Source organism: Mesoplodon bidens, assembly GCF_964165515.1.
Source record: "Mesoplodon bidens genome assembly, chromosome: 8".
NCBI lineage: Eukaryota > Metazoa > Chordata > Mammalia > Artiodactyla > Ziphiidae > Mesoplodon > Mesoplodon bidens.
Genome location: NC_138165.1, coordinates 68777970 through 68804062, shown reverse-complemented (window position 1 = coordinate 68804062; position 26093 = coordinate 68777970). Strand labels below are relative to the sequence as shown.

At 36.5% G+C, this 26093-nt stretch overlaps 1 protein-coding gene across 3 annotated transcripts in view; it reads right to left on the bottom strand.

Moving 5' to 3' along the window:
- The window catches only part of PMS1 (PMS1 homolog 1, mismatch repair system component), a 97933-nt gene that overhangs the window by 24414 nt on the left and 47426 nt on the right, over window positions 1–26093 (bottom strand). For all 3 annotated transcript variants that reach the window (XR_014016463.1, XM_081242007.1, XM_081242006.1), the window contains 4 exons: window positions 8834–8950; window positions 2273–2395; window positions 1581–1724; window positions 537–1429 (listed from right to left, as the gene is read on the bottom strand). Coding sequence is in view for 2 of the 3 variants with exons in the window: in XM_081242007.1 (XP_081098133.1) it covers window positions 537–1429; window positions 1581–1724; window positions 2273–2395; window positions 8834–8950 (1277 nt within the window). In the remaining variant the exon portion in view is untranslated. The remainder of the gene's footprint in view (window positions 1–536; window positions 1430–1580; window positions 1725–2272; window positions 2396–8833; window positions 8951–26093) is intronic.

The window sequence follows — 26093 nt, the reverse complement described above, 5'->3', positions numbered from 1 at the left end:
TTTATAAGTTGTCAATAAATAAAAGATTTTATAAGAAAGCCTTGAGTTATACTGAATAGGAACTGTATTAACATCACTAAATTAAATCTGCAACGTTACAATTTTTTATATTGTTACATATTTTAGAGACCAATTTAAAAAGGGAATAGTCAAGATCTTAAAAACACCACTGTTCTAATGCAAAAGTTTAAAAAAGAAAAAGTCCTGTCATAGGAAGATTAACGTAAAAATAAAAAAGAAATAGAAGAAAATGGTAGTTTTTAGTTAAGAATGGAAAACCTTTAACTACAAACTTAAATCAGAAAGTAGTTAAGGCTTGTACCAAAATAAAAAACAAACAAACAAAAAACCCCTATAAAAACCTCTAAATTAGCAAAAAAAGTAATGCCAAAAAAGGTACTTTAGTCAAGCCAAAAGCCGTTTTCCATTCTGCTTTTCCATAAATAAGAAGTTAAAAAAATTTTTTTTAATCCAGTGAGTCATATAGAATGGAAATATCTGAACATTCAGGTCCCATGAAAGCTCTGGAAACTTACTTCAGTTTTTCCTCTTCACTCAATGTCTTCCACAGTTCTTCAATTTGTACTGTTGCATCTTCCAAACTGGTCTTGGAATTGTCTGTGAGAAACTGAGCACGATGATCTTGAACAAAAAGGGCACTTGCTGACATGGGTTTCTTGATTACTCGATTGCTAATTAAATCATAAGCTGTAAGCTGTCCAGATTTGTTATCTACCACATTTGATTTTTTGTTATAGGAACTTTCATTCAAATTCTTTTGTTCAGGACTTGGGTTATTATTATTATTACTTCCTTTACGTGCTAAACTTTCTTGAGGCACTAAAATTTTCACAGGTTCAATATTTTCTCCTCTTGAATCTTTAAGTACATTTCCCTTGCTCCAGTCATCTACACAAATTTCCAAAGACTTCTCAGGAACCGCTTCTTCCTCATTTTCCCCACTCTCATCTATATGGCCTTTACTGCCATTTTCTGATTGGGCTTGCTTAACAGAACCTACAAAACAAATTTCACTAAATTCCTTTTGGGTGTCCTCACATGATAAATTATTCATTGGAATCTCCTGAAATGTATTTCCACTGTTCTTATCAATGCTAGAATTTTCACTATTAAAATGATCATCACAATGGTCACCAATAGGCATCTGATGATTCAAACAATAATTAGTGTTTTGCCCAGATTTATCATTATGCACATCATTCTGGAAAGGAATGGCTGAAGTATCAACATTTGGATAATTATTTCCAGATGTTTCCATCGTAGTAAAAAGCACATCTGTTTCTGTTGTTTTACTAACAACCATGTCATCTGAGGAAACATCTGTTTTATTACTTTCATAAGAATTTGTACTAGTTAGTGATCCATAATAAGTTGTCATCAGATTTTCAAGAGCAATCAACACAGATTCCTGAAAATACAAATTAACAAATGTTAGAGGAAATTATGAAAATAATATTAAAAAATCTACAGAAACAAGCAAATCTTTTTCATATGAAAATGGTTAGGACTGCGTAAGTTTGTAAGTAGCATAAATACAAAAAAAATCTGAAAAAGATTACCTTATTCTGTAATAATACTTGACTTTTATCTGGTGTTAAATTCACATCTACATCAGCTGTAGGAACATCAATTTTCAGAAAGAAAATGGGATACAAACGAGTAGATTCCTTTAGGCATTTCAGATTGTAATAATGTCGGATTAGCTAGAAATATATGAAATGAGTGAAAGACAAAAAAAATGACATAAAAAAGATAGTATTGCCATCTTTAAAATACCACCAAAAGAAGCATATTTAACTGAGAAACTAAGTGGACGTAACTGCTTATTAGGAAAAGTAGTATCTAAATAGTAATGCTCATTTAGAGGCTTTGAACTTACATAAAGCACAAGCATTCATTAAGAAGTAAAAATATCCAATGCAACTGGCTTCATGGTTAAAAGATCATAGTGCCATGGATGTTTGGAAAGTCCTGGGTTCAAACCCAAATTGTGTTACTTCCTCATTATGTGGTCTAAGATAGTCACAAACATTGCAGTCTCTTCACTATAAATAGGATAATAATTCACCACAGAACTGTTGTGAAGAGTCATATGTAAGGTACCTAGCACAATGCTTAATAAATGATATTGTATCTATTTTTCCTTTTCCTTATTTTGGAACAAATTCTTAGAAGTAGTCCTTATAAGAAGCTGACAAGTGACAGAGTTTTTATTTCTGATCCAAGTGATACTTTTTCTTAAAAAAATTACCTTTAATATATCTTTTTGGTGTACTGGTCGACTGTTTATAAAGATGAAACTCCTTTCTGGGGTTGAAAGACTTGTGAAAGAGTGGTCTGCATCATGCTTTGGAAGAAATCCACTTAGATAAATCTGTAATTGTAATAAATAATTACAGAATTGATATGCAATGTCAATGATAAATGTGATTCCATGGGTCTGGCTACATACAATACATTAAGAGGTATAAAAAAATTGAGACTTCCCCAGTGGCTCAGTGGTTAAGAATCCACCTGCCAATGCAGGGGACATGGGTTCGAGCCCTGGTCCAGGAAGATCCCACATGCTGCAGAGCAACTAAGCCCGTGCGCCACAACTACTGAGCCTGCGTGTCACAACTCCTGAAGCCCGCACGCCTAGAGCCCGTGCTCCACAACAAGAGGAACCACCACAGTGAGAAGCTCACGCACCACAACGAAGAGTAGCCCCCACTTGCCGCAACTAGAGAAAGCCCACACGCAGCAACGAAGACCCAACACAGACAAAAATAAAAAAAATTTTTTTAAATAATAAAATAAGTAAAATAAATTAAAAAGCCTAAATAACACTGTATATGTATTTTAAAAAGGTATAAAAAATTAACAAACAAATGGATTTCGATCTTAAGGTCTAAAGAGCCATATATTTCCTGATAACCATGTCATGAGCATTAACCTTAAATAAATTACTGAAGCGTGTTAAATTGGTGTTCTCAGCCTCTGACTCTCCCTTTTTGCAATTCTATTTTAAGGAAAAACTGGCATTCATGAGAGTTTCACCAACGGGCATATATCTTATTGTCATAGGACATACAGCATAAATACTGCTCTCTGCTCAACTGATCTTCTTTCTGTCTTCTAAAAATTTCTTTCCTCATATTGTGACTTTCCTCTGGCTCTTTAACCTTTTCTTTTCAGCCACCATTTTCTGTAAAGAAGTGGCTGTTTCTATTTTTATTCTGAGTATGCCATGAAGTCAATCTGACTGGGTTTTCATTACTGAGGGAAAAAAAAATCTTTTACTCTTTGATACGTTGCAGCGTTGTACTTTATCTTCATTTTTGTTTAGAGAACTATTTTACAAATGTTTGAAGACGGAGAAAATAAAGAAGAATCCTAGAAAAAATACCAGCGAGAAGATTGATTGATTTAGGGAACAGAAGGCAAGGAAAATGCTCCTACTTTTACTTTTAAAGATAATACAGAGAATTGTTAGGAATACCGGATAGAGCCAGACTGACATGATTTAAATCCCAGCTCTACTACTAGTGTGATTTTGGTCAAATTATTCAAAATACAGGCCTATAATAATCTCTTATCTGAAACAACTGGCATCAGCTGTTTTATTAACCTGTTAAGAAACAGTAATAATGGGAAAATTTCAGCTTAGGTTTAGAAAAGCAAGAGTGTCAGTGGGGGTGCTATTTTTAGTTAAGCAGAAACCATAAGGCTCCTTACCAATGTATCCTGCAGGCTGCCACCTATGTCTGTGGCTATCCCTGCCCTTGGAAATAAGTGCTTAAGGAGATGCAGTACCAATTTTAGAACACTAAGCGCATTACCGTCACAGTGCCAAACTGTGCCAATTAAAAAAAGTTAATAAATAAACCTAGATAATCCATTATAAAATGAAAATACTTAATTAACTGTAAAACTTCACAAGACTTATAAATGGTTGTATAATTTACCAAGTAACATGAGACCCTTCTTAAAGCACCTGCTGAGCATCAGGAAGAGCCTGTTTAGCCTCTGAAAGACTTATTGGGCTTGTTGATGGAAAAAGAATACCCAGAATAGGGAAGAATGAAGATTAAAATGAAGAAAAAATTGGTAATATTGCTAGTGTTTTCCTTCCACACCATCTTGGCTGGCCACTGAATAAATACTATTACTTCTGAATACTGAGCTTTAAAAATGGCTTAAGACAACCTTAAGAACTAACAAACTTTAAGTTATATGGAATAGTAAAATCAAACGGCAAAGTCTTATAAAATGCTATAAAAAGTGAAAATCCATCTAGTTCGAGTGAAGAAAAATGTCTGTAGAGACCAAATCAGTGCAACAAAATAAAAAATTAGATAGCCCTTATAAGATTCTATACCCAACAATTAACTAAATAGCAAAACAAAAATCAAAGGCAAAATATAAACAAATAATTCTCCCCTGATTGTCCTTCAGCTATGGACCCCTCTCTCCTTCCCTTCATCTCCAATATTCTATAATCTGGCTTCTACCTCAGTGACCAACTCCAATGGACACTTCGTTCTACCCTTACCTGACTCTCTACAGACCCTGATACCAATGACAACTCTCTACTTTGGGAAGCATGACACTGCTTCAGCCTTCTCTTTTGGTCTTTCTGTTTCCTCTCTGACAGTTCCTCTTTAGCCTGGTTTGCTGGCTTCTCTCTCTTTGCTTACAGCCTATAATGATGATGGTCCCCCTGAGTTTCATCATCAGACCCTTTTTTCTTGCTCTCTACTCTCCCTGAGTAATTTCATTCCCATCTATACACATACACCAGTGACACTAAGATACAGATGTAGAACCTTTATTTCTCTCATCCCCAAATGCTTACTATCTTTTTTTTTTTGCAGTACGCGGGCCATTCACTGTCATGGCCTCTCCCGTTGCGGAGCACGGGCTCCGGATGCGCAGGCTCAGCGGCCATGGCTCACGGTCCTAGCCGCTCCACGGCATGTGGGATCTTCCTGGACCAGGGTACGAACCCGTGTCCCCTGCATCGGCAGGCGGACTCTCAACCACTGAGCCACCAGGGAAGCCCCAAATGCTTACTATCTTTAACTAGCTGTCACACAAATCTTCTCAATCTCACCACATTCAAAACTTGATAAAATATTTAAGCTCACTTCTACCCTGCTGTCCAACTAGCTTCTCCTGTATTCCTTTACCATGATAAACAGCCCTGCCCCCTACCCAGTTTGTCAAACCCATCTCTTCTTCTCTGCCCCGATTCTGTTGAAGTAACCTTGATGTTCTCCTCTTTCGGTAAACCTCTAGAACCCTATGGGATTTATGTTTCCAAAGTAAAAACTTAAGTACTTCTGATCAGGATAGTGGAATAAATTCACACTTATTAATAATTCCCTTCTCTCCATCCCAACTGCAAATACATAGCAGTGATAGATAAAATAAATTTTTACAAAAATTTTTAAAGACCTAACCGTTTAAAAATAAGACAAACATAAAGATGTTATGAATGCTAAACATAACAGGGAGTGATGGCTGAAATCAAAAGCTCTCATGTGCTCTATGATCAGAAACCAGCTGTGTCAGAAAAAAAAAATGTGTTACGATGTGTGATTATGGATGTAACTAGACTTACTGTGGTGACCACTTCACAATGTATACATATAACAAATCATAACATCGTACACTTGAAACTAATATGTCAACTGTATATCAATTAAAAAAAAAGAAAAAAAAAGAAACCAGCTGGTCAATTGGAAATTCAATTCTTGTATGGAAATAAGGACAGAAAACACATGTAGTTACAGGGGATTTACATCAGTCTTTCCCTTTGAAATGGGCAAATTTCTCCTCCCACCCCCACAAATGTTTAAAAAATATTGTGACCACTGTTTGGAGCTGCTTGCAAGGATCACCAGAAAGAACAGAGACAACTCCAAAACCAAAAATAAGGTTAAGCCAAGTCCGCTAGGAAAAAGGGTCTGCAAAATCTTGGCAGGACGAAAGGCATGAACTACTAATATTAATACCTAGTTTTGAATTGGAGCTGGGAGGGCAGTGGTATCTGCCAAACTATGGGAAGGGAGGGGAAAGTGGGAGGGAAAAACAAACAATAAATCTGCATTCAAAGTGATTTTGTAAATTAAAATGTCAAAGCATATAAAATGGCAGAGAATGAGAGAATATTCTCTCAGGAATAAAAATGATAGAGCAATATGAAAATGACTGAAATTAGTATGTGTACCATGCTTTTAAAAGAGTAAATAAAAAGCCATTATTATTTTTAAAAAAAACCCAGAAGATAAAGAAATCAAAACTGGTAGCTATAAATCAAGTTTAGAAGAAAGAACAGAAAAGTAGATATTGCTGTGGGAATAAAAATCAGGCAGCACTGAGGAATTCACCCAGAACTTAGCATGGATTGATGCAGAGCTATCAAAGAGAAGACAGATGTCAAAACAAACAAACAAACAAAAAAACCAACTTGAGGAGTTCCATCAAACCAACAAAGCCATACTGGGAAACTCCATAAGAAATGCCACCACAGCAGTGGTGCAGCTGGGATCACCATCCATAATTAGGAGATTCTTCCCATAAGGAGTTGCTATAGATAAGAAAGGGACCCTCAACATTATAGAAACAGATATTATGAAGATTTTCTGAACCCAAGGTTCCCAATGACTTATGCATCTGCCACCCCAGTCCAGTGAAGGGCCTTGGTGGCCAAGTTTCACAACTTGAATGTATGTAATGAGGACAAAAGTGAGGTGAGAGGGGCAACCATTAGCAGTTGCTAAATAACTTAAGATTGATTTTGGCTAGGAATGAGAATGGGTCAAGGAAACTCTGAAAGCCCAGGAAGCATGAAATGGTGATGGGTAGCTGGTGGCAACATAAATACAATACCCATTTAGACACACAGTGCATGAACAAAAGAGAGATTTGGTTAGACGATCATTCTCACTAGGGAGACACTCAAAAGTCTGTCCTTCTGACAACCCACTGAAGTGGTACTACTGAGCAACACATGGTTTCCGAGTTCCCTCATTCCCCCATGCAAGAATAACCACGTGAAGGTGCAGCAAAGTTTTGGTATCTGTCAAAGATTACCAGCAGCCCTTGTACAATTCTATCTCAAGAGAAAATTTAAAAATCAATGGACATGGGGCTCCCTGGTGGTGCAGTGGTTAAGAATCCGCCTGCTAATGCAGGGGACACGGGTTCGAGCCCTGGTCCAGGAAGATCCCACATGCCGCAGAGCAACTAAGCCCGTGTGCCACAACTACTGAGCCTGCGCTCTAGAGCCCGTGAGCCACAATTACCGAGCCCACGTGCCACAACTACTGAAGCCCACACGCCTAGAGCCTGTGCTCCACAACGAGAAGCCACGGCAATGAGAAGCCCATGCACCACAAGGAAGAGTAGACCCCGCTCGCCCCAACTAGAGAAAGCCCACGCGCAGCAACAAAGACCCAACACAGCCAAATAAAATAAAAATAAAATAATAAAATAAATTTATTTAAAAAATCAATGGACATGCACAGATCTGGCAACATATCTCAATACAGATCAAAGAAAAGAAATCCCAACTGCAGGACCGACTTGTTCCAATCACACATGTAATCATAACTAACAAAGGTCTAAATCAGTGCTTTTCCTACTTGAATATGCACTCGGAGACCGTATTAAAATGCAGATTCTCATTCAGTATGTCTGGGATGAGGCCTGAGATTCTTCACCTAACAAGCTTCCAAGTAATGCCAATGCTGCTGGTCTTCAGACCAAACTATGACAGGTAGAATCTCTAAAGCACAACACCACAGATATCATGTCTGGGTCTCCTGTCACAAGCTTCCTGGGTTACCAGCATAGGCAACAAAGTTCCAGGAAGCCACAGGGAATGCAGGGGAATTTAGACAGTACCCTTATTATCCCAAGTCAGCCACCATGACCAGTCCAAGGTGGCACTAGTGTCTAAGCTATTAAACAACTATTAAGAGAGCTCTGAAAAATAGAACCCATGTCAGATCATGGCCACTAAGGGTGGCCTGAATTGTTCCTCAGGAGAGAGAACTCTTAACGCATTAATTGAGCGCAAGCTCCCATCCAAGACTCTAATAAGATGATAATTAAGAACTCAATACTGCAAAAAAGGATAGGAGGGGAACTAGTAGCAGAAAAGAGATTGTAACAAATTATAAAAAAGAAAAGGAGAACAGAGAAGTCATAGTAATGTATACTCCATATAAGCTTTCAACTTTTAGAATGAATCTTCAAATAAAAGATGATTACATAATTAAAAATCTTCCAACAAACAAAAGATGGTTACATAAGAAAATAGGTTATTAAGCTAGATAACATGAAAGTGGAGCTGACATGACTGAGAGGGAGAAGAGCAGGTAGAAGTAAGACTGGGAATGTTAATAACCTCATCCAATATTATTGGGACTGAAGAAGACGGAAGCTGACAGATCAAGAAAATAAAGCTGGAATACATATACCTAGGATGGGAAAGGGAAAACAAAGGTAAGAGAGCTCAACTTCTTTTCTTTCATTATAGAAAGTAAACAGATGAAGATTCTAAATTGAAAATCACTTAAAACATTAATGTAGCCATGATACTTAAAATTAAACAATAAACAGAAAAGATAAAAACAGGAAGCAGGGCTGGGAAGAGAGGTTTAATATGAGCTCTGTGCGTATTTTCTTTTTGTACCTTATACACATACTTCGTTAAAATTTTAAAAGAAAAAATTCTTGCAACCCCAACCCCACAAAAAGGAAATAATTTAACAGTTTCATTGGTAAATCAGAATTATTAAAGAACATTTTCATTGTATACCTGAGATTCTTCAGAGTGGTACTGAAAGGGTTCCATGTTGCCCATAACAGCAGTCCCCAGAACAGACATGAGAGCCATTTTATGATCTGATACTCTAGTTTTCTGCCAAATAATTGCCTAGGGACAAAATAATACAGACAACTTTTGACACAATTTGGATTTAGTAAACTCAAGTACTTATACAAATTATTGCTATATTTAGCATTCATCCCTAGCTTATATTTTCTGCATCATTTATAAGATATGCATGTCTGACAGAACTCCATTTCCAAATTTTAATAGCTATATATGCTGCAGTGTAGAATCTATTTTAACTTCCCTTAACCTCAATTTTCTTCTCTCTATAAGATGACTAAGAATAATTATCTCCCCGAGTTGTTGGAAGATGAAAATATATGATGTAGGCAAACACATAGGCCGGTGTCTGGCATAAAACAGTTTTATTAAATATTAATTCTCTCCCCTCTTCTAATCCTAAACTTCAGAGTATATACTTCAGAGTATATTTAAATTAAATCGCTACTCCAAGTAAAGTATTACTGTTTTATTGAGGACAGACACCTATGCTATAAGATTTCTATAAATAGTCAAACTGGTATAAAAATTTAGGATAATGCATGCTTTTTAAAATTACCTTTATTATTACCTTTTATACACAGAAAACTTTTAAAAAGCTAACTGAACCTTACAGACATAAAAGCTGAATAATGAGCTTGGATTTTTTTCACTGCAAGCATCCAGTAGGGTAGTTTAAGAGAAGCATAGTCCAGAGAGACTGCACCAAAGTTTGGCTGTGAAGTGTATGATCAGGTACCACATACTGAAATTTTTCAGTTAATAAGGTCCAATTATAGTCAAATCTCTTAAGAAACCACCAATACAGACACATATCATACATTCAACAAATAGTCACTTAGAACCCCCTAAAAGCTAAAGAAAATGGGTAAAGGGCTTAGGAGAAAACATTAACATTCAAGAGGCAGACAGAGGAAGAAGAGGAGACTGAAAAGGATTGGCCACAGAGGCAAGAAGAGTCACAGGACAGTATGGTGCATAGAACAAGGAAGTTTTTTTAAGAAGAAAGAAGTAGTTATGTGTGACCAGTGTTGAGAGACCAAGGTAAAAAAAGAGATGTGGCCACAGGATTTAGCAATCAGGAGGATGAGAGCAGTTCTAAGGAAGCAGAGCAAACGAAGCCAAATTTTACTTACTAGACAGTGACTATAGGGGGAACATATGAAAGAGACAGCTCTTTTAGGAAGTTTGGCTATAAAGTGAAAGCAGACAGCAATAACTGGAGGCAGGTGGATCAAGGGAAGCTCTTGATGACACACTTGAACAAAAAGCAGTGAGGGAAGAATGGGTATACAAACAAGTAGGTTTGCAGAATCAATGGAAGGAAGTTGAGAAAGTTCTCCTTTGTTCTCTCTTTCTCTCTCCCTCTTTTTTTTTGTAATGTGGAAAGGTTATTTGTTCCAAGTAAAAAGACACTGATTTAAATATCTGATTGTAGAGAAGGTTTAAAAGAAAGAGAGACACTCTGGCTAGATCAAAGGATCCTAGCCAAACAAATGCCTTAACATGACCAGGAACCTATGTAGGCAGGAAGAAGTACTAACAATATTATATATAATAAAATGAAAGGGGAAGTAAATGAATTCATGTTGTTCTCTAACTGGCACGTCGGGATAGCAACGAAGGGCTGTTCTCTTCTGGACAAGAAGACAATAGTCACTGACTCTGCTTCTTGATATGTATCACCTGTAAGCCACTTTTGTTTTTAGAATCTCAAAGACCAACCTGCTGGGGAAAACAGATAGTGTAACAACTGATCAAGAAGACAAAATGCCCAATATTTAGTGTAACAGGAAAACCTTTTACCTATTCCCAGGGTTTTATTAATACTAATCAAGTAGGAGTTACAATTTATGAAGAACTTACTTACCAGGCACTACTATTCTAGAAACCATTAGTTTTCACAACCATTTCAGGCAGGTATTATTATCTCATTTTCCAGATGAGGAAACTGAGGCTCAGATTGATTTACCCAAAGAAACAGAGATATTAAATCACGGAATCATGATTTATACCTTAACCTTTCTGGCTCCAAATTTTTACTTTGCTAACATCTCTCTCCTCTCTAGTCAGGGATAGTAATAAGTTAGAGCCAACTCCAGACCCTAATTGGGAATTCTCAAATAGGGTCTCTGACAAATGCATTTTCATGTATGAGTACGTGATATGTTATGAAATCTCCAGTTGTTTGAGGGTTTTAATACACTCTCAAAACAAAATTATTTTAAAAATTCATTTAAAGTTAAATAAATAATTTACCTTTAGAAGAGGGCAAGGAGAAAAATCGGGGTCTCCAAATCAAAGAAACCACACCAGAATAACAGAAATCCAAAAAAGACTAGGAGCTACTCTTATAGCATCCTGAAGTCAGAATATTTTTGAGAGTGCAGCTTGTCAGTGCCAACCTTAGCCTTATTATGCAGATCCATATACCTAAGGATTTCTAAATTTCTGATAAATTTTATTTATTAATATTCATATAAATACAGATGTGAAGTAATTAGTCCCAGCAAAATGACAGAACTAGAATTTAGGTACTGTTCTGTCCTAGATGCCAACTTTTCACTGTCTATTGCTTTGAAAGTGATCTGAATTAGAAAAAAAGACCTAAAGTGCATGAAATCAAATAGAAAAATAAATTGTAAACAATTAAAAAACTAAGGTATAGGTTCAATGTGTATATTTCTAAAAAAAAAATGTTTTGGTAACTACATTTCCACTTAAAGGACAATTCACTATTTAAAATTGGAACTGCTCCAGGAAACATGGGATGTCACATAAGTATTTTTAATCATTATTTCAGCACATACTATAATATGTAAATGCTCTGGCTAAATTAAAATTTTTGGAGAAACTTCTAAATTTATTCAGCAAATATTTTATTGAACATCTACTTTGTACCAGATTCCATGCTAAAAGCTGGGAATACAAAGATAGAAGGACAAGGTCCCAGCTTTCAAGGAGCTAAAAATACAAAAGGAAAGTAAGGTATTAAAATAATTATAATGCATTATGAAAACTGCTAATACAAAACACAGTGGGAACACTGTAGAAGAAACCTAAGTCTACTCCACAGAGCAACTACAAGTGCGGTGAGACTTGAAAGGAGTCTGCCACCCACAAATTATGGGAAGGGCATTCCTGACAGGTAGAAGAGCACATGCAAAGGTATGGAAGCATAGAAAATATGCCTTGCTGGAGATGAAGCTGGACAGATAGATAGAGAGGAACAAGATCATGAATGACCTAGCATATCATGCAAAGAAGTTTATAGTTTCTCTTAGATGCAATGCAGAATCAATGGACAAATCTAATTGGGAAAATGGCATGATCAGATATGGATGTTAGAAAGAGATCTTTTGACCTTGAGGACTTTCTGTTAAATGAGATAAGTGAGACAAAGACAAACACTGTATGATATCGCTCATACAGTGATACAGTTTTTCTAAGGAAAAACTCACAGAAACAGAGTAAAATTGGTAGTTACCAGGGCATAAGGGTTGGGGGGATAAGACAGATGTTATTTAAGGGTACAGACTTGGAATGAGTAGTAAATAAATCCTAGAGATGTAATGCACAGTACAGTGAATATAGATAATAATATTGTATTACAATCACCAAACTTGCTGAGAGACTAGAACCTAATTATCCCAACCAGTAAAGAGAAAAATTAGTTAATGTTATAGAGGTGCAACTATTGCTACAATGGCAATCATATTATATTCAATAATACAGTATCAAGTCAACATGTTGTATACCTTAAATTTACACAATGTTTTATGTCAAATATATTTCAATAAAAAAAGAAAGAACTTTGGCAAGAATGATTTAGTGAGAACTGAAACTAAAGCAATATGGATTTAAAAATGTGACTGTAATAATCCAACTCAGAGATTCTCAACTTTTATTGAGGACACATAAAATGGATGAGGTTCACATTCGTAAAACAGTCTCATAGACACTGATGATTGTGTGTTTTTCCTGGCACACTAGCTATAACACAATTGCTTTCTCTTCTACTCACAAAAATATAATGGAATGCAAGTCAGTAAAAGTGACATTTACAGGATTATTTATCTTATTTTTTTAAAGGTAAAACATTTGCAAACTTTGGTGTTTTACTAATATTAACACTGGCTGAGAATCACTGGACTGGGTAACAGAACCAAGCACACTGCTAAGAGTAAAAAAAAAACAGAGATAGACTAAAGGATATGAAACAGACTTGATGTGATTTTGTGACTCGCTGCATGGGGAGAGGAAGAAGAGGAGAAGAATCAGGAATTTGACTGAATCCCTAGTACCAATAACAGCGTCAAGTACTCAGAAGGGCCCAGTAAACAATCTGTTGAAGGAGTGAGCAAATGAATACATTTTTCTAGAGAAAAGTAAGCCTAGTGGAGTTGGAAACTAGCTCTTTATTTTTAAATATTAAGACTGCTGGTTCTCACACCACTACATGGGTTAGAAATTATAGTCTTTGTCTATTCCTTTAGGAAATCCAAAACAACTTTGCTTTTCCTTATTTTCTTTAAAATAATAGTTTTATTCTGATAGAACTGACACGATACAATTTAAGTATACAAGTATACAATTGAATGGTTTTTAGTATATTTACGGAGCTGTGCAACTAAATCCCCACAGTCTAATTTTTTAAAACAATTTTATCATTGCAAAAAGAAACCCTGTACCCATTAGCAGTCATTCCCCATGTCCCTGCACCTTCACCTTATGCAATCACTAATCTACTGTCTCTATAAATTTCCCTACTTTGGGTATTTCATATAAATGGAATCATACAATACATAGTCATTTGTGAGTGGCTTGTTCACTTATAGCATAACTTTGTCAAGTTTTATCCACGCTGTATCAGTACTTCATTCTTTTTTTTTAAATCCAGTTTTATTTAGCTACACAATGCTAAAGACTTTACAGACTGTCTCAGGTGTATCTTACAGTAATGATACAATTTAATTTACACGAAAGGGTAAAACATAAAATATATGAATTTAGTTTTGAGTTTATAGTAAGGGAAGAAGCTAGCATAATTAATATTATATGATCTAAAGAAAAAAATAGGAGCTAACAAATTCTGTAACTGAGTGTTAATTTGCATGAGATGATAGATTCTCCAGATGAGGGACTTTTATGCTGTTCAACTCAGAAATTTAGTGTCTGTCACATAATGAATATTATTTACATGTTTTAAAATGAGATGGATGTAGAAAGCCATCAGCTGTACACTCCACTAATGATGATTCTAACTCAGCTCAAGCCACAGGAATTTCCAATATTCTCTCCCTTAGTTATGCTTCTAGATGGAGGGTAGAAATAGGTGACTGAGGTTCTTTCCAATTTCTATAAACAGATACTGATAAAATGATTCCTACCAAAAAGTTACAAATAATACTGACAGCAGCAAGGCTCTTTGAAAGAAGATCATTTTGAATGACACTGCTTCCTAGTTCTGTTTATCTTTTTCTTTTTCAAGTGAATTTTGAGTCACTGCTTTTTTAACACTTCTGAACAATTTCAGCTTAGATATAATTTTTATGCAATGCCTCTGAATTCTGACCATTAAACACAATGTGTTTAGGTAGGAATCGTATTAAGTCATTAGTGTGCTTCATTTCATCAGCATCTGGGATAGTCACTGATTAGCTGGGTTGACTGGTTTCATATGTAAAAATGTGCAGAGTTCCTTTTATCTTCATCGCCCATACTAGAAATTTTAAAGGCAAAAAAGCTATGCTCAAGTGATTTCAGGTTAAAACATGTGATTTCAAGTGATTTCAGAGTTTGGGCACTCAAACTTTAATCAAAGGCTCAATCTCCACATATTTATGTGCAAAATTCCAAAGTGATACTTATCAAATAAAGAAATCTTAATGTCCTATTAACAGCTATATAACCTACACTTCTGTATGTCACATAACATTTAATTCTTTTTGCACTGGGAGCTGCACTGCAAACATAAATCTATTTATATAAATACAGCCTTCCTGAAAGATTCCAAAAGCACTGGTCCACTCAACATGCCTATACACATCGAAGTACTGAGGTCCCATCACAGAGAAAAGAGTAATGGGTTACGTGGACATACAAGGAAAAAAATGGTCAGAATCCTTGCCCTCTAGAAATTAAAAACTGGCTGAATTAGAATGCAGTATTGGTATCAATAGGATAATTTAAGGACATGGAAATATTTGGTTGATAAAGAGCAATTTCTTTTTTAAAATCTTTTTTTCAGCTTTGAGGTATAATTGACAAAAACTGTATATATTTAAGACGTACAATCTTATTGTTTCATATAACATTGCATTTTGTGCAGTGATCACCACAATCAAGCTAATAAGCATTCATTACCTCACATAGTTACTATTTTTTGTTGTTTTACTTTCATCCCACCACCAACGCCCCTCTGGTAAACACCTGTTGGTTCTCCATGAGTCTTTCAGTTTGTTATGTTTGCTCATTTGTTTTTTTAGACTCCACATATAAATGAAATTATACAGTATTTATTTTTCTCTGACTTATTTCACTCAACGTAATACCCTCTAGGTCCATCCATGTTGTTGCAAATGGCAAGACTTCATTCTTTTCTTATGGCTCAGTAGTATTCCACTGTATATATGTACCACATCTTCTTTATCCATTCATCTGTCAATGGACATTTAGGCTGCTTCCATATCTTTTTTTTTTTTTTTTTGCGGTACGCGGGCCTCTCACTGTCGTGGCCTCTCCCATTGCAGAGCACAGGCTCCAGACGCGCAGGCTCAGCGGCCATGGCTCACAGGCCCAGCCTCTCCACGGCATGTGGGATCTTCCCGGACCGGGGCACGAACCCGTGTCCCCTGCATCTGCAGGCAGACTCGCAACCACTGCGCCACCGGGGAAGCCCCATTCCATATCTTGACTATTGTAAACAGTACTGCAATGAACATAGGGGTGCATATATTTTGTCAAATTAGTATTTTTGTTTTCTCTGGAAAAATACCCAGAAGTGGAATAGCTGAATCGTGTGGTAGTTCTATTTTTAATTTTGTGAGGAACCTCCATGCTGTTTTCCTTAGTGGCTGCACCAATTTACATTCCCACCAGTGCAGGAGGGTTCCCTTTTCTCCACACCCTCTCAAATAATACCAGTTATTTGTTGCTTTTTGATAATAGCTATTCTGACAGGTGTGAGGTGGTATCTCACTGTGGTTTTGGTTTGCATTTCCCTGATGATCAGTGATTTTGAGCATCTTTTCAGGCGTCTGTTGGCCATCTATATGTTTTCTTTGGAAAAATGTCTACTCAGGTCCTCTGCCTTTTTTTTTTTTTTTTTTTGGTGGTACGCGGGCCTCTCACTCTTGTGGCCTCTCCTGTTGCAGAGCACAGGCTCCGGACGTGCAGGCTCAGCAGCCATGGCTCACAGGTCCAGCCGCTCTGCGGCATGTGGGATCTTCCCAGACTGGGGCATGAACCCGTGTCCCCTGCATCGGCAGGCAGACTCTCAACCACTGCGCCACCAGGGAAGCCCCTCTGCCTTTTTTTTTTTTTAACATCTTTAACGGAGTATAGTTGCTTTACAATGTTGTATTAGTTTCTGCTGTATAACGAAGTGAATCAGCTATATGTACACATATATCCCCAAATCCCCTCCCTCTTGCATCTCCCTCCCACCCTCCATATCCCACCCCTCTAGGTGGTCACAAAGCACCAAGCAGATCTCCCTGTGCTATCCTCTGCCCAGTGTTAAATCAGTTTATTTGTTTATGATGTTGAGTTGTTGAGTTCTTTGTACTTTTTGGATATTAACCCCTTATCAGATATATTGTTGACAAACATCTTTGTTCATTCAATAGGCAGCCATTTCATTTTGTTGACAGTTTTCTATCGTTGTGCAAAAGCTTTTTAGTGTAGTCCCATTAGTTTATTTTTGCTTTTGTTTCCTTGCCTGAGGAGAGAGATCCAAAAAAATATTGCTAAGAGCAATGAATGTACTGTTTACGTTTTATAATAAGAGTTTTACAGTTTCAGGTCTTACATGTAAACCTTTCATCCATTTTGAATTTATTTCTGTAAATTGTGTGAAAAAGTAGTTCAGTTTGGTTCTTTTGCATGTAGCTGTCCAGTTTTCCCAACATCATATGTTGAAGAGGCTGTCTTTTTCCCATTGTATATTCTTGCCTCCTTTATCATAGATTAATTGACCATATACATGAGGGTTCAATTCTGGGCTCTCTATTCTCTTCCATTGATCTTTGTGTCTGGTTTTGTGCCAATATCATATATATATATATTTTTATAATTTTTATGTTTTATTTATTTTTGGCTGCACTGGGTCTTCGTTGCTGCATGTGGGCCTTCTCTAATTGTGGTGAGCGGGGGCTACTCTGTTGCAGCACATGGGCTTTTCACTGTGGCGGCTTCTCTTGTTGCGGAGCACGGGCTCTAGGCGTGTGGGCTTCAGTAGTTGTGGCACGTGGGCTCAGTAGCTGTGGCTTGCAGGCTCTAGAGCGCAGGCTCAGTAGTTGTGGTGCACAGGCTTAGCTGCTCCGCAGCATGTGGGATCTTCCCGGACCAGGGCTCGAACCTGTGTCCCCTGCATTGGCAGGCAGATTCTTAGCCAGTGCACCACCAGGGAAGTCCCTATCATATTGTTTTGATTGCTGTAGCTTTGTAGTATAGCTTGAAATCAGGGAGCATGATAATTCCAGCTTTGTGCCAATATCATATTGTTTTGATTACTGTAGCTTTGTAGGATAGCTTGAAATTGGGGAGCATGATAACTCCAGCTTTGTTCTTCTTAAGATTGTTTTCGTCATTTTGGGTCTTCTGTGTTTCCATACATATTTTAGAATTATTTCTTCTAGTTCTGTGAAAAAAGCCATTGGTATTTTGATGGGAATGCACTGAATTCGTAAACTGTCTTGGGATGTATGGTCATTTTAACAATATTAATTCTTCCAATCCATAAGCATGTTTTATTTTTCCATTTGTTTGTGTCATTTTCAATTTCTTTCATCAATATCTTATAGTTTTTTGAGTACAGGTCTTTTACCTCCTTGGTTAGATTTATTTCTGGGCATTTTATTCTTTTTGATGCAATTGTAAATGGGGTTGTTATCTTAATTTCTCTTTCTGATAGTTTATTGTTAATATATAGAAATGCAACAGATTTATGTATATTAATTTTATATCCTGCAATTTTACCAAATTCATTTATTAGTTTTAATGGTTTTCTGGGGGCATCCTTAGGATTTTCTATACATAGTATCATATCATATGCAAAGAGTGGAAGTTTTACTTCTTCCTTTCCAATGTGGATTCCTTTTACTTCTTTTTCTTATCTAACTGCTGGGGCTAGGACTTCTAATACTATGTTGAATACAAGTGGTGAGAGTGGGCAACCTTGTCCTGCTCTTGATCTCAGAGGGAAAGCTTTCAGTTTTTCACCTTTGAGTATGATGTGAGCTGTGGGATTGTCATATATGGCCTTTATTAAGGTGAGGTACATTCCCTCTATACCTACTTTGTTGACAGTTTTAACATCATAAATGGATGTTGAATTTTGTGAAAAGCTTTTCCTGCACCTACTGAGATGATCCTATGATTTTTATTCTTCAATCTGTTAATGTGGTATATATCACACTGATTGATGTGTGGATACTGAATCATTCTTGCATTCCTCAAATAAATTGCATCTGATCATGGTGTATGATCCTTTTAATGTATTACTGAATTTGGCTTACTAATATTTTGTTGAGGATTTTTGCATCGGCGTTCATCAGTGATATTGACTTATAATATTTTTTCCACTGCCTTTGTCTGGTTTTGGTATCAGGGTGATGCTGGTCTTGTAGAATGAGTTCACAAGCATTCCTTCTTCAACAGTCTGAGAAGGATAGGTGTTAATTCTTTAAATGTTTGTTAAAATGCACCTGTGAAGCTGGCTGGTCCTAGACTTTTGTCAGGAACTCATTCCTTTTTTAATGGCTAAATAATATTCCCCTATATGGATATACATTTGAAGTATCATTGCCTCTTATGATGGACGTGTGGGTTATTTCCACTTTCTGCCTATTACAAACGATGCTGCTATAAACATTCATGTACATCTTTTTGTGTGAAATATATTTTTATTTTTCTTGTGTATATACCTAGGAGTGAAATAGCTGGTAAAGTGGTAAGTCTGTTTATTTTCTCTGTTTATTTTTGCCAGACTGTAATCTTTCCATTTCCTCTGCACGTGTTTGTGTTTGTATGTGTGTGAGTGTAAAAAGACAAAAAGGTGCTGGCTTCTGCTATGATGGTTGTTATTTTAAGCCAGCCAGTAGCTGGTGATTTAAGGAAAAATACTCAAAATAAGAGAAGCAGGTTACGGTTCTGAATAATCTGCAACTGTATATAAATTAAGTGTCATCTGCTTCATACTTTCTACATCACAAGTTATTTTTAACAAGGAGTAGTTGAGCAATAAAAACTTATTCACAAAAAGTTTATCTCCTTAAAGCTAGCCAGCTAGCTCTCTGATTCATACATATGTATAAAATGTATTTAAAATGAGTAGTCATGAAAATATTTCAAGAAAACTAATGTTTTAAAATTCCTGCACTTAATACAGCTATAAAACCTGTGATTTTTCTAGTGGAAACGTCATCTTGTGTATTTTAGTTTGTATTAGAGTGATGCCTCAGATATGAATCTTAGCTGCTGATTAATGCAAAGATGCTATTGCACTGCCTGACCTATTGAAAAGCTAGTATACAGAACTGCAAAAAGATCACTTGAGGAAATGGGCTCTAAACAAGCTGTGAAACATGAGAACCACTGATTGTGAATTTTTTTTTTTTAATGTAAATACTACTAGCAGTTCTAGAGCATTATTTCACACTGGGCAATTACTGCATCAGATCAGGGGGCTGATTTAGAAGCATTTTCTAAGTAGTTATAGTTGGGCTAACAATAAACAATAAAGAGGTCTGCCAATAAATTAAATCTTCACTATTACTTAGGCAATTAAGATTCATTTTCAAACCAGGACCCATTATTAAAGAACTAAACAATTAAGTGTAGTACTTAAAAATTAAGGATACAGAAAGTACTGAATTTTTAAGTGCTACAGTTTTTACAGCAAGTGATTTTCAGTTTGCTGTCCCCACCATTTCATCAATCCTGTATTATTTTCTAAAACAGAGATCTTCTTTTCACTTCCTGAAGTTTTTCATATATTTTGCCCTTAGGCTGAAAGCTTAATGTGTGCTAAAAATACACACACATACCCCCATATGTTTTCTATCTAGGTCACACAAAGCTGGAGCATCTGGATGTGCCAAGTAAGAATCTGACTCTAGTCAGGATGATGACAGCGAGAAAACACCTCAATAAAAAATATATTATTACACGCACGCCATGTAATTGATTGAAGTTAGCCAAATATATCTTGCCACTCTTCCTACTTCATTGACATATACTATTTGAAGTTAGATGAGAATATTCAGGATTTAATTAGTAAACCTCAACTGTGAAGGCAACTTGTGATAATGGGAAAAAGGAGGTTACACATAGATAATAAAGAATTAACTAAAAACTATAATGCTAATAAGACTGCCTGAGCAAAGGTGACTCCTAGAATATGAAATCAAAGTATACATATTAGCATAGAGTGCAACCAAACTTTTCACATAAATTATTTGCAGACATGTACTAAGAACTTCACGTTTCAATTTCTTAAAAATCAGAAGTTTTAACTACTTCTAAGGTCTTACAATATAATTGGATCTGTATCTATTGCTATCTACTCCTGGACATGTATTTGTACTGAATGGTTCAGAAAAGGGCAGTGGCACAACCACAATATAAGAAAAGGCAATCTCTTTCCGCACTGGCAGTACGATAACAACATTAGCTATAGAAGCTTATAGAAACTTTATTGCTGAATGTTTTGAGTTTAGTATAAAATTACGGATTATTCCATCATAATACCAAATACTACTGTTAAAAGAATATCACATTCTATTAACATAATAAGCATTAATATGATTTGGTTCTTACTAAGCAGCCCTAGTGTTTAAAACTGGTAAAATTTATTTAGAAGGGTTCGATATTTAAAGTCTCTTATGTGGGAATTCCTTGGCGGTCCAGTGGTTAGGACTCAGTGCTTTCACTGAGCGGGGTGGGGGTGGTGGGGCTGAGTTCAACCCCTGGTTGGGGAACTAAGATCCCACAAGCCACATGGCATGGCCAAATAGAAAAAAGAAAAAAATTAAAAAAGACGCAAAAGGGAGGGGATATGGGAACATATGTATATGTATAACTGATTAAATTTGTTATTAAGCAAAAAATAAAAAAATAAAATAAATAAAATAAATAAAAAAAAAGAAATGGGACCTAATGAAACTTAAAAGCCTTTGCAAAGCAAAGGAAACTACACACAAGATGTAAAGACAACTCTCAGAATGGGAAACAATATTTGCAAATGAATCAACAGACAAAGGATTAATCTTCAAAATATATAAACAGCTCATGCAGCTCAATATTAAAAAAACAGACAACCCAATCAAAAAATGGGCAGAAGACCTAAATAGACATTTTTCCAAAGAAGACATACAGATGGCCAAGAAGCACATGAAAAGCTGCTCAACATCACTAATTATTAGAGAAATGCAAATCAAAACTACAATGAGGTATCACCTCACACCACTTAGAACGGCCATCATGAAAATATCTACAAACAATAAATGCTGGAGAGGGTGTAGAGAAAAGGGAACCCTCTTGCACTAGTGGTGGGAATGGAAATTCATACAGCCACTATGGGGAACAGTATGGAGGTTCCTTAAAAAACTAAAAATAGAACTACCATACAACCCAGCAATCCCACTACTGGACATATACCCAGAGAAAACCATAGTTCAAAAAGACACATGCACCCCAATGTTCATTGCAGCACTGTTTACAATAGCCAGGTCATGGAAGCAACCTTAATGCCCATTGACAGACGAATGGATAAAGAAGAAGTGGTACATATATACAATGGAATATTACTCAGCCATAAAAAAGAACGAAATTGGGTCATTTGTAGAGATGTGGATGAATCTAGAGACTGTCATACAGAGTGAAGTAAGTCAGAAAGAGAAACACAAATATTGCATATTAACGCATATATGTGGAACCTAGAAAAATGGTCCAGATGAACTGGTTTGCAGGGCAGAAATTGAGACACAGATGTAGAGAACAAACATATGGACACCAAGCAGGGAAAACAGCGGGGGGTTGGGGTGGTGGTGTGATGAATTGGGAGACTGGGATTGACATGTATACACTGATGTGTATAAAATGGATGACTAATAAGAACCTGCTGTATAAAAAAATAAATAAAATTTTTAAAAAAGCGCAATTGTGAAAGTAGAGAGCCTTCTTGGTAGCAGACAAAAAGGATCTCATTTTCTGCTGCAGGAAGGCACAGAAATCCGAGGACCAGGTCTAGAATATAATCATCAAAGGAGCCAAACTCTGAAGAAGGTTAAACTCCTAATCAAGACAGATCTTCTATGATAAGATTAGGGCCCTGGTTAGGAAAAATAGGACCCTGACACATTGAATAGTTATCTAAGTGGATGCCCACAAAAATCCAAAATCCTTAGATTCCCCAAAACCCCATAGACTGCAGAAGTGTCTGTTCCCCACCCACCAAAAAAAAAAAAAAAAAAAAAGACCCCTCTCTCCCCCCTTAAAAAAATAAATATAAAATCTTTTATGCTTACTTTACTCTGCTTAAATGTTTATTTTATTTTATATTCATGTTTTGGAATATAGTATGCATAATTATTTTTTCCTAAGGTTATGAAGAAATTAGTAACTTTACCTATGGGAGGGGGGGCTTATAGGTGCTAGGCATATAAGAGACAAAAGATGAGATTAATTTTTTCACTCTACCTTTTCATAGTTTTGGGGTTTTGAATCATGTAAAGAAGGTATGGTTCAGTCAAAAAAACTAAGCAAAAAATTGAAAACATAAGTTAACCTCTGCATAATTTTCAAAGGGAGATTGTAGATACTCTTTGTGGTCTTTAAAGCAAGAAAGATTATTTCCAATTGCTAATCAAATCTTATCTACATCAGAAATATTTTCCTTACCATAATTCCAAAAGATACATGTACCACAATGTTCACTGCAGCACTATTTACAATAGCCAGGACATGGAAGCAACCTAAATGTCCAACGACAGATGAATGGATAAAGAAGATATGGCACATATATATAATGGAATATTACTCAGCCATAAAAAGGAATGAAATTGAGTTATTTGTAATGAGGTGGATGGATCTAGAGTCTGTCATTCAGAGTAAAGTCAGTCAGAAAGAGAAAGACAAATACTGTATGCTAATGCACATATAGGAATTTAAAAAAATGGTACTGATGAACCTAGTGGCAGGGCAGGAATAAAGATGCAGACGTTGAGAATGGACTTGAGAACACGGGGGTGAAAGGGAAGCTGGGACGAAGTGAGAGAGTGGCATTGACATATATACACTACCAAATGTAAAATGGATGGCTAGTGGGAAGCTGCTGCATAGCACAGGGAGATCAGCTCGATGCTGTGTGATGACCTAGAGGGGTGGAATAGGGAGGGTGGGAGGGAAGCTCAAGAGGGAGGGGATATATGTATACATATAGCTGATTCACTTTGCTGTATAGCAGAAACTAACACAACACTGTAAAGTAATTATATTCCAATAAAGATATAAAAAAAAAAAAGAAATGTTTTTCTTGCCTATACCCTTTTCTACATGCTCTGTGCAACTGCTTGGACTACTGAACCAGCTTCTTCTGTTACACAACTACTACACATAATTTGGTTCATTCTCCAACTGCCATGAGAATTATCATATTCTGTTAGTCTCCTACTAAATGTCCTTATTATGTTCCCATTCACCACTTGGCAAGAAGTCCATACTCCCATGAAAAGTCCATAAGATCCTTTAGAATCTAGACCAAAGCAACCTTTCCAGCCTCATCTATTTTCCTATACCGGCTTACTCTGACCTTTCATGACTCCTTGACCTGGCATGTGCTTTGAATGCTTTTGCCCACTAAGTCTTTCTCAAGAACCAGTTCTAAAGCCACCTCCTCTGAAAATTCTTTTTTTTTTTTTTTTTTTTTTTTTGCGGTATGCAGGCCTCTCACTGTTGTGGCCTTTCCCGTTGCGGAGCACAGGCTCCGGACGCACAGGCTCAGCAGCCATGGCTCATGGGCCTAGCCACTCTGCGGTATGTGGGATCTTCCCGGACCGGGGCACGAACCCGTGTCCCCTGCATCGCCAGGCGGACTCTCAACCACTGTGCCACCAGGGAAGCCCTGAAAATTCTTTTGGAATTCAACCAGAGTTTAATAACTGCTTCCAGATTACTTATATTCTTAATACTGTTTATAGAAATCTTTCAGATCAGTCTTTCTGATCAGCTCTTTAATTGTGGATCTCTGAGGCAATCACTACATCCTCCCATATTTAACTTTACAGAAAAGGTTATCTGCAAATCAAGCTGCTACTGCTTTATACAATATTTGATTTCAGCTTTTCCTCTTTATTCGAACTGTATAGATCACCTTTCTATTACATTTTGTTTTTCAAGAGACTTTTCTTCTCCAAATTGACTCTTACTTCTCTCTAACACATTTTTTTTTTTTTTTCAGTATGCGGGCCTCTCACTGTTGCGGCCTCTCCCATTGCGGAGCGTAGGCTCCGGACGCGCAGGCTCAGCAGCCATGGGTCATGGGCCCAGCCGCTCCGCGGCATGTGGGATCCTCCTGGACCGGGGCACGAACCCGTGTCCCCTGCATCGTCAGGCGGACTCTCAACCACTGTGCCACCAGGGAAGCCCTCCCTAACACATTTTAAAGGAAGCTACCCCAACCACCTCTTCTACAATGCAACTCCATCTTCTACATGGTTCTCTAGTTGTTCTTTTTTTCAGACCAATAATGGATAGAAAATCCAGACAGAAAATCAATAAGGAAACAAAGGACTTGAACAACTATATAGACCAAATAGACCTAATAAACATATAGAGAACATTCCACCCAACAGCAGCAGAATACATATTCTTCCCAAGCTCACTTGGCTCTTTCTCCAGGATAAATCATATGTTAGGTCACGATACAAGTATTAACAAATTTCAAAAGATTGAAACATACGAAGTATTTTTTCTGACCACAATGCAATGAAGCTAAAAATCAAAAGCAAAAGGAAAACCGGAAAATTCACAATATGTGGAAGTTAAACAACATACTCTTGAACAACCACTAGGTCAAAGAAGAAATAAAAAAGGAAATTATAAAATGCCTTGAGATAAAGGAAAATGAAAATACAACATACCAAAACTTATGGGTGCAGCAAAAGCAATACTAAGAGGGAAGTTCACAGAAAAAACACCTACATTAAAAAAGAAAGATGTCAAATAAACAACCTAACTGTATACCTCAAAGACCTAGAAAAAGGACAACAAACTAAGCCCAAAGTTAGCAGAAGGAAAAAAATAAAGATTAGAGTATAAAATAAATAAACAAAATAGAAAAAAAAAACAGAAAAAGAAATCAACAAAAATAAGAGTTGGTTTTTTGAAAAGGGACAAAATTAACAAACCGTTATTAGCTAGACTAACAAAAATAGATCCAAATAAATAATATTAGAAGTGAAGAGATATTGCAACTAATGTCACTGAAATAAAAATAATCATGACAGACAACATGAACAATTACATGTCAATAAACTGGATAACCTACAAGAAGGGCTCAATTCCTAGAAACATACAACCTACGAAGATTAAGTTATGAAAGAAGAGAAAAGTCTGAAGAAACTTATAACTAGTATGAAGTTTGAATCAGTAATCAAAATCCTTCCAACAAAGAAACTCCTAAGACCAGATGGCTTCACTGGTGAGTTCTACCAAACATTTAAAGGAGAATTAACACCAATCCTTCTCAAACTCTTCCTAAAAACTGAGAAAGAAGAAACACTTCCAACTCATTTTATGAAGCCAGCATTTTCCTGATACCAAAGCCAGAGAAGAATACTATGAGAAAAGAAAACTACAGGCCAATATCCCTGATGAATACAGATGCAAATATTCTCAACAAAACACTAGAAATCAAACCAACAGCATATTAAAAAGATCATACACCATGGTCAAGTGGGAT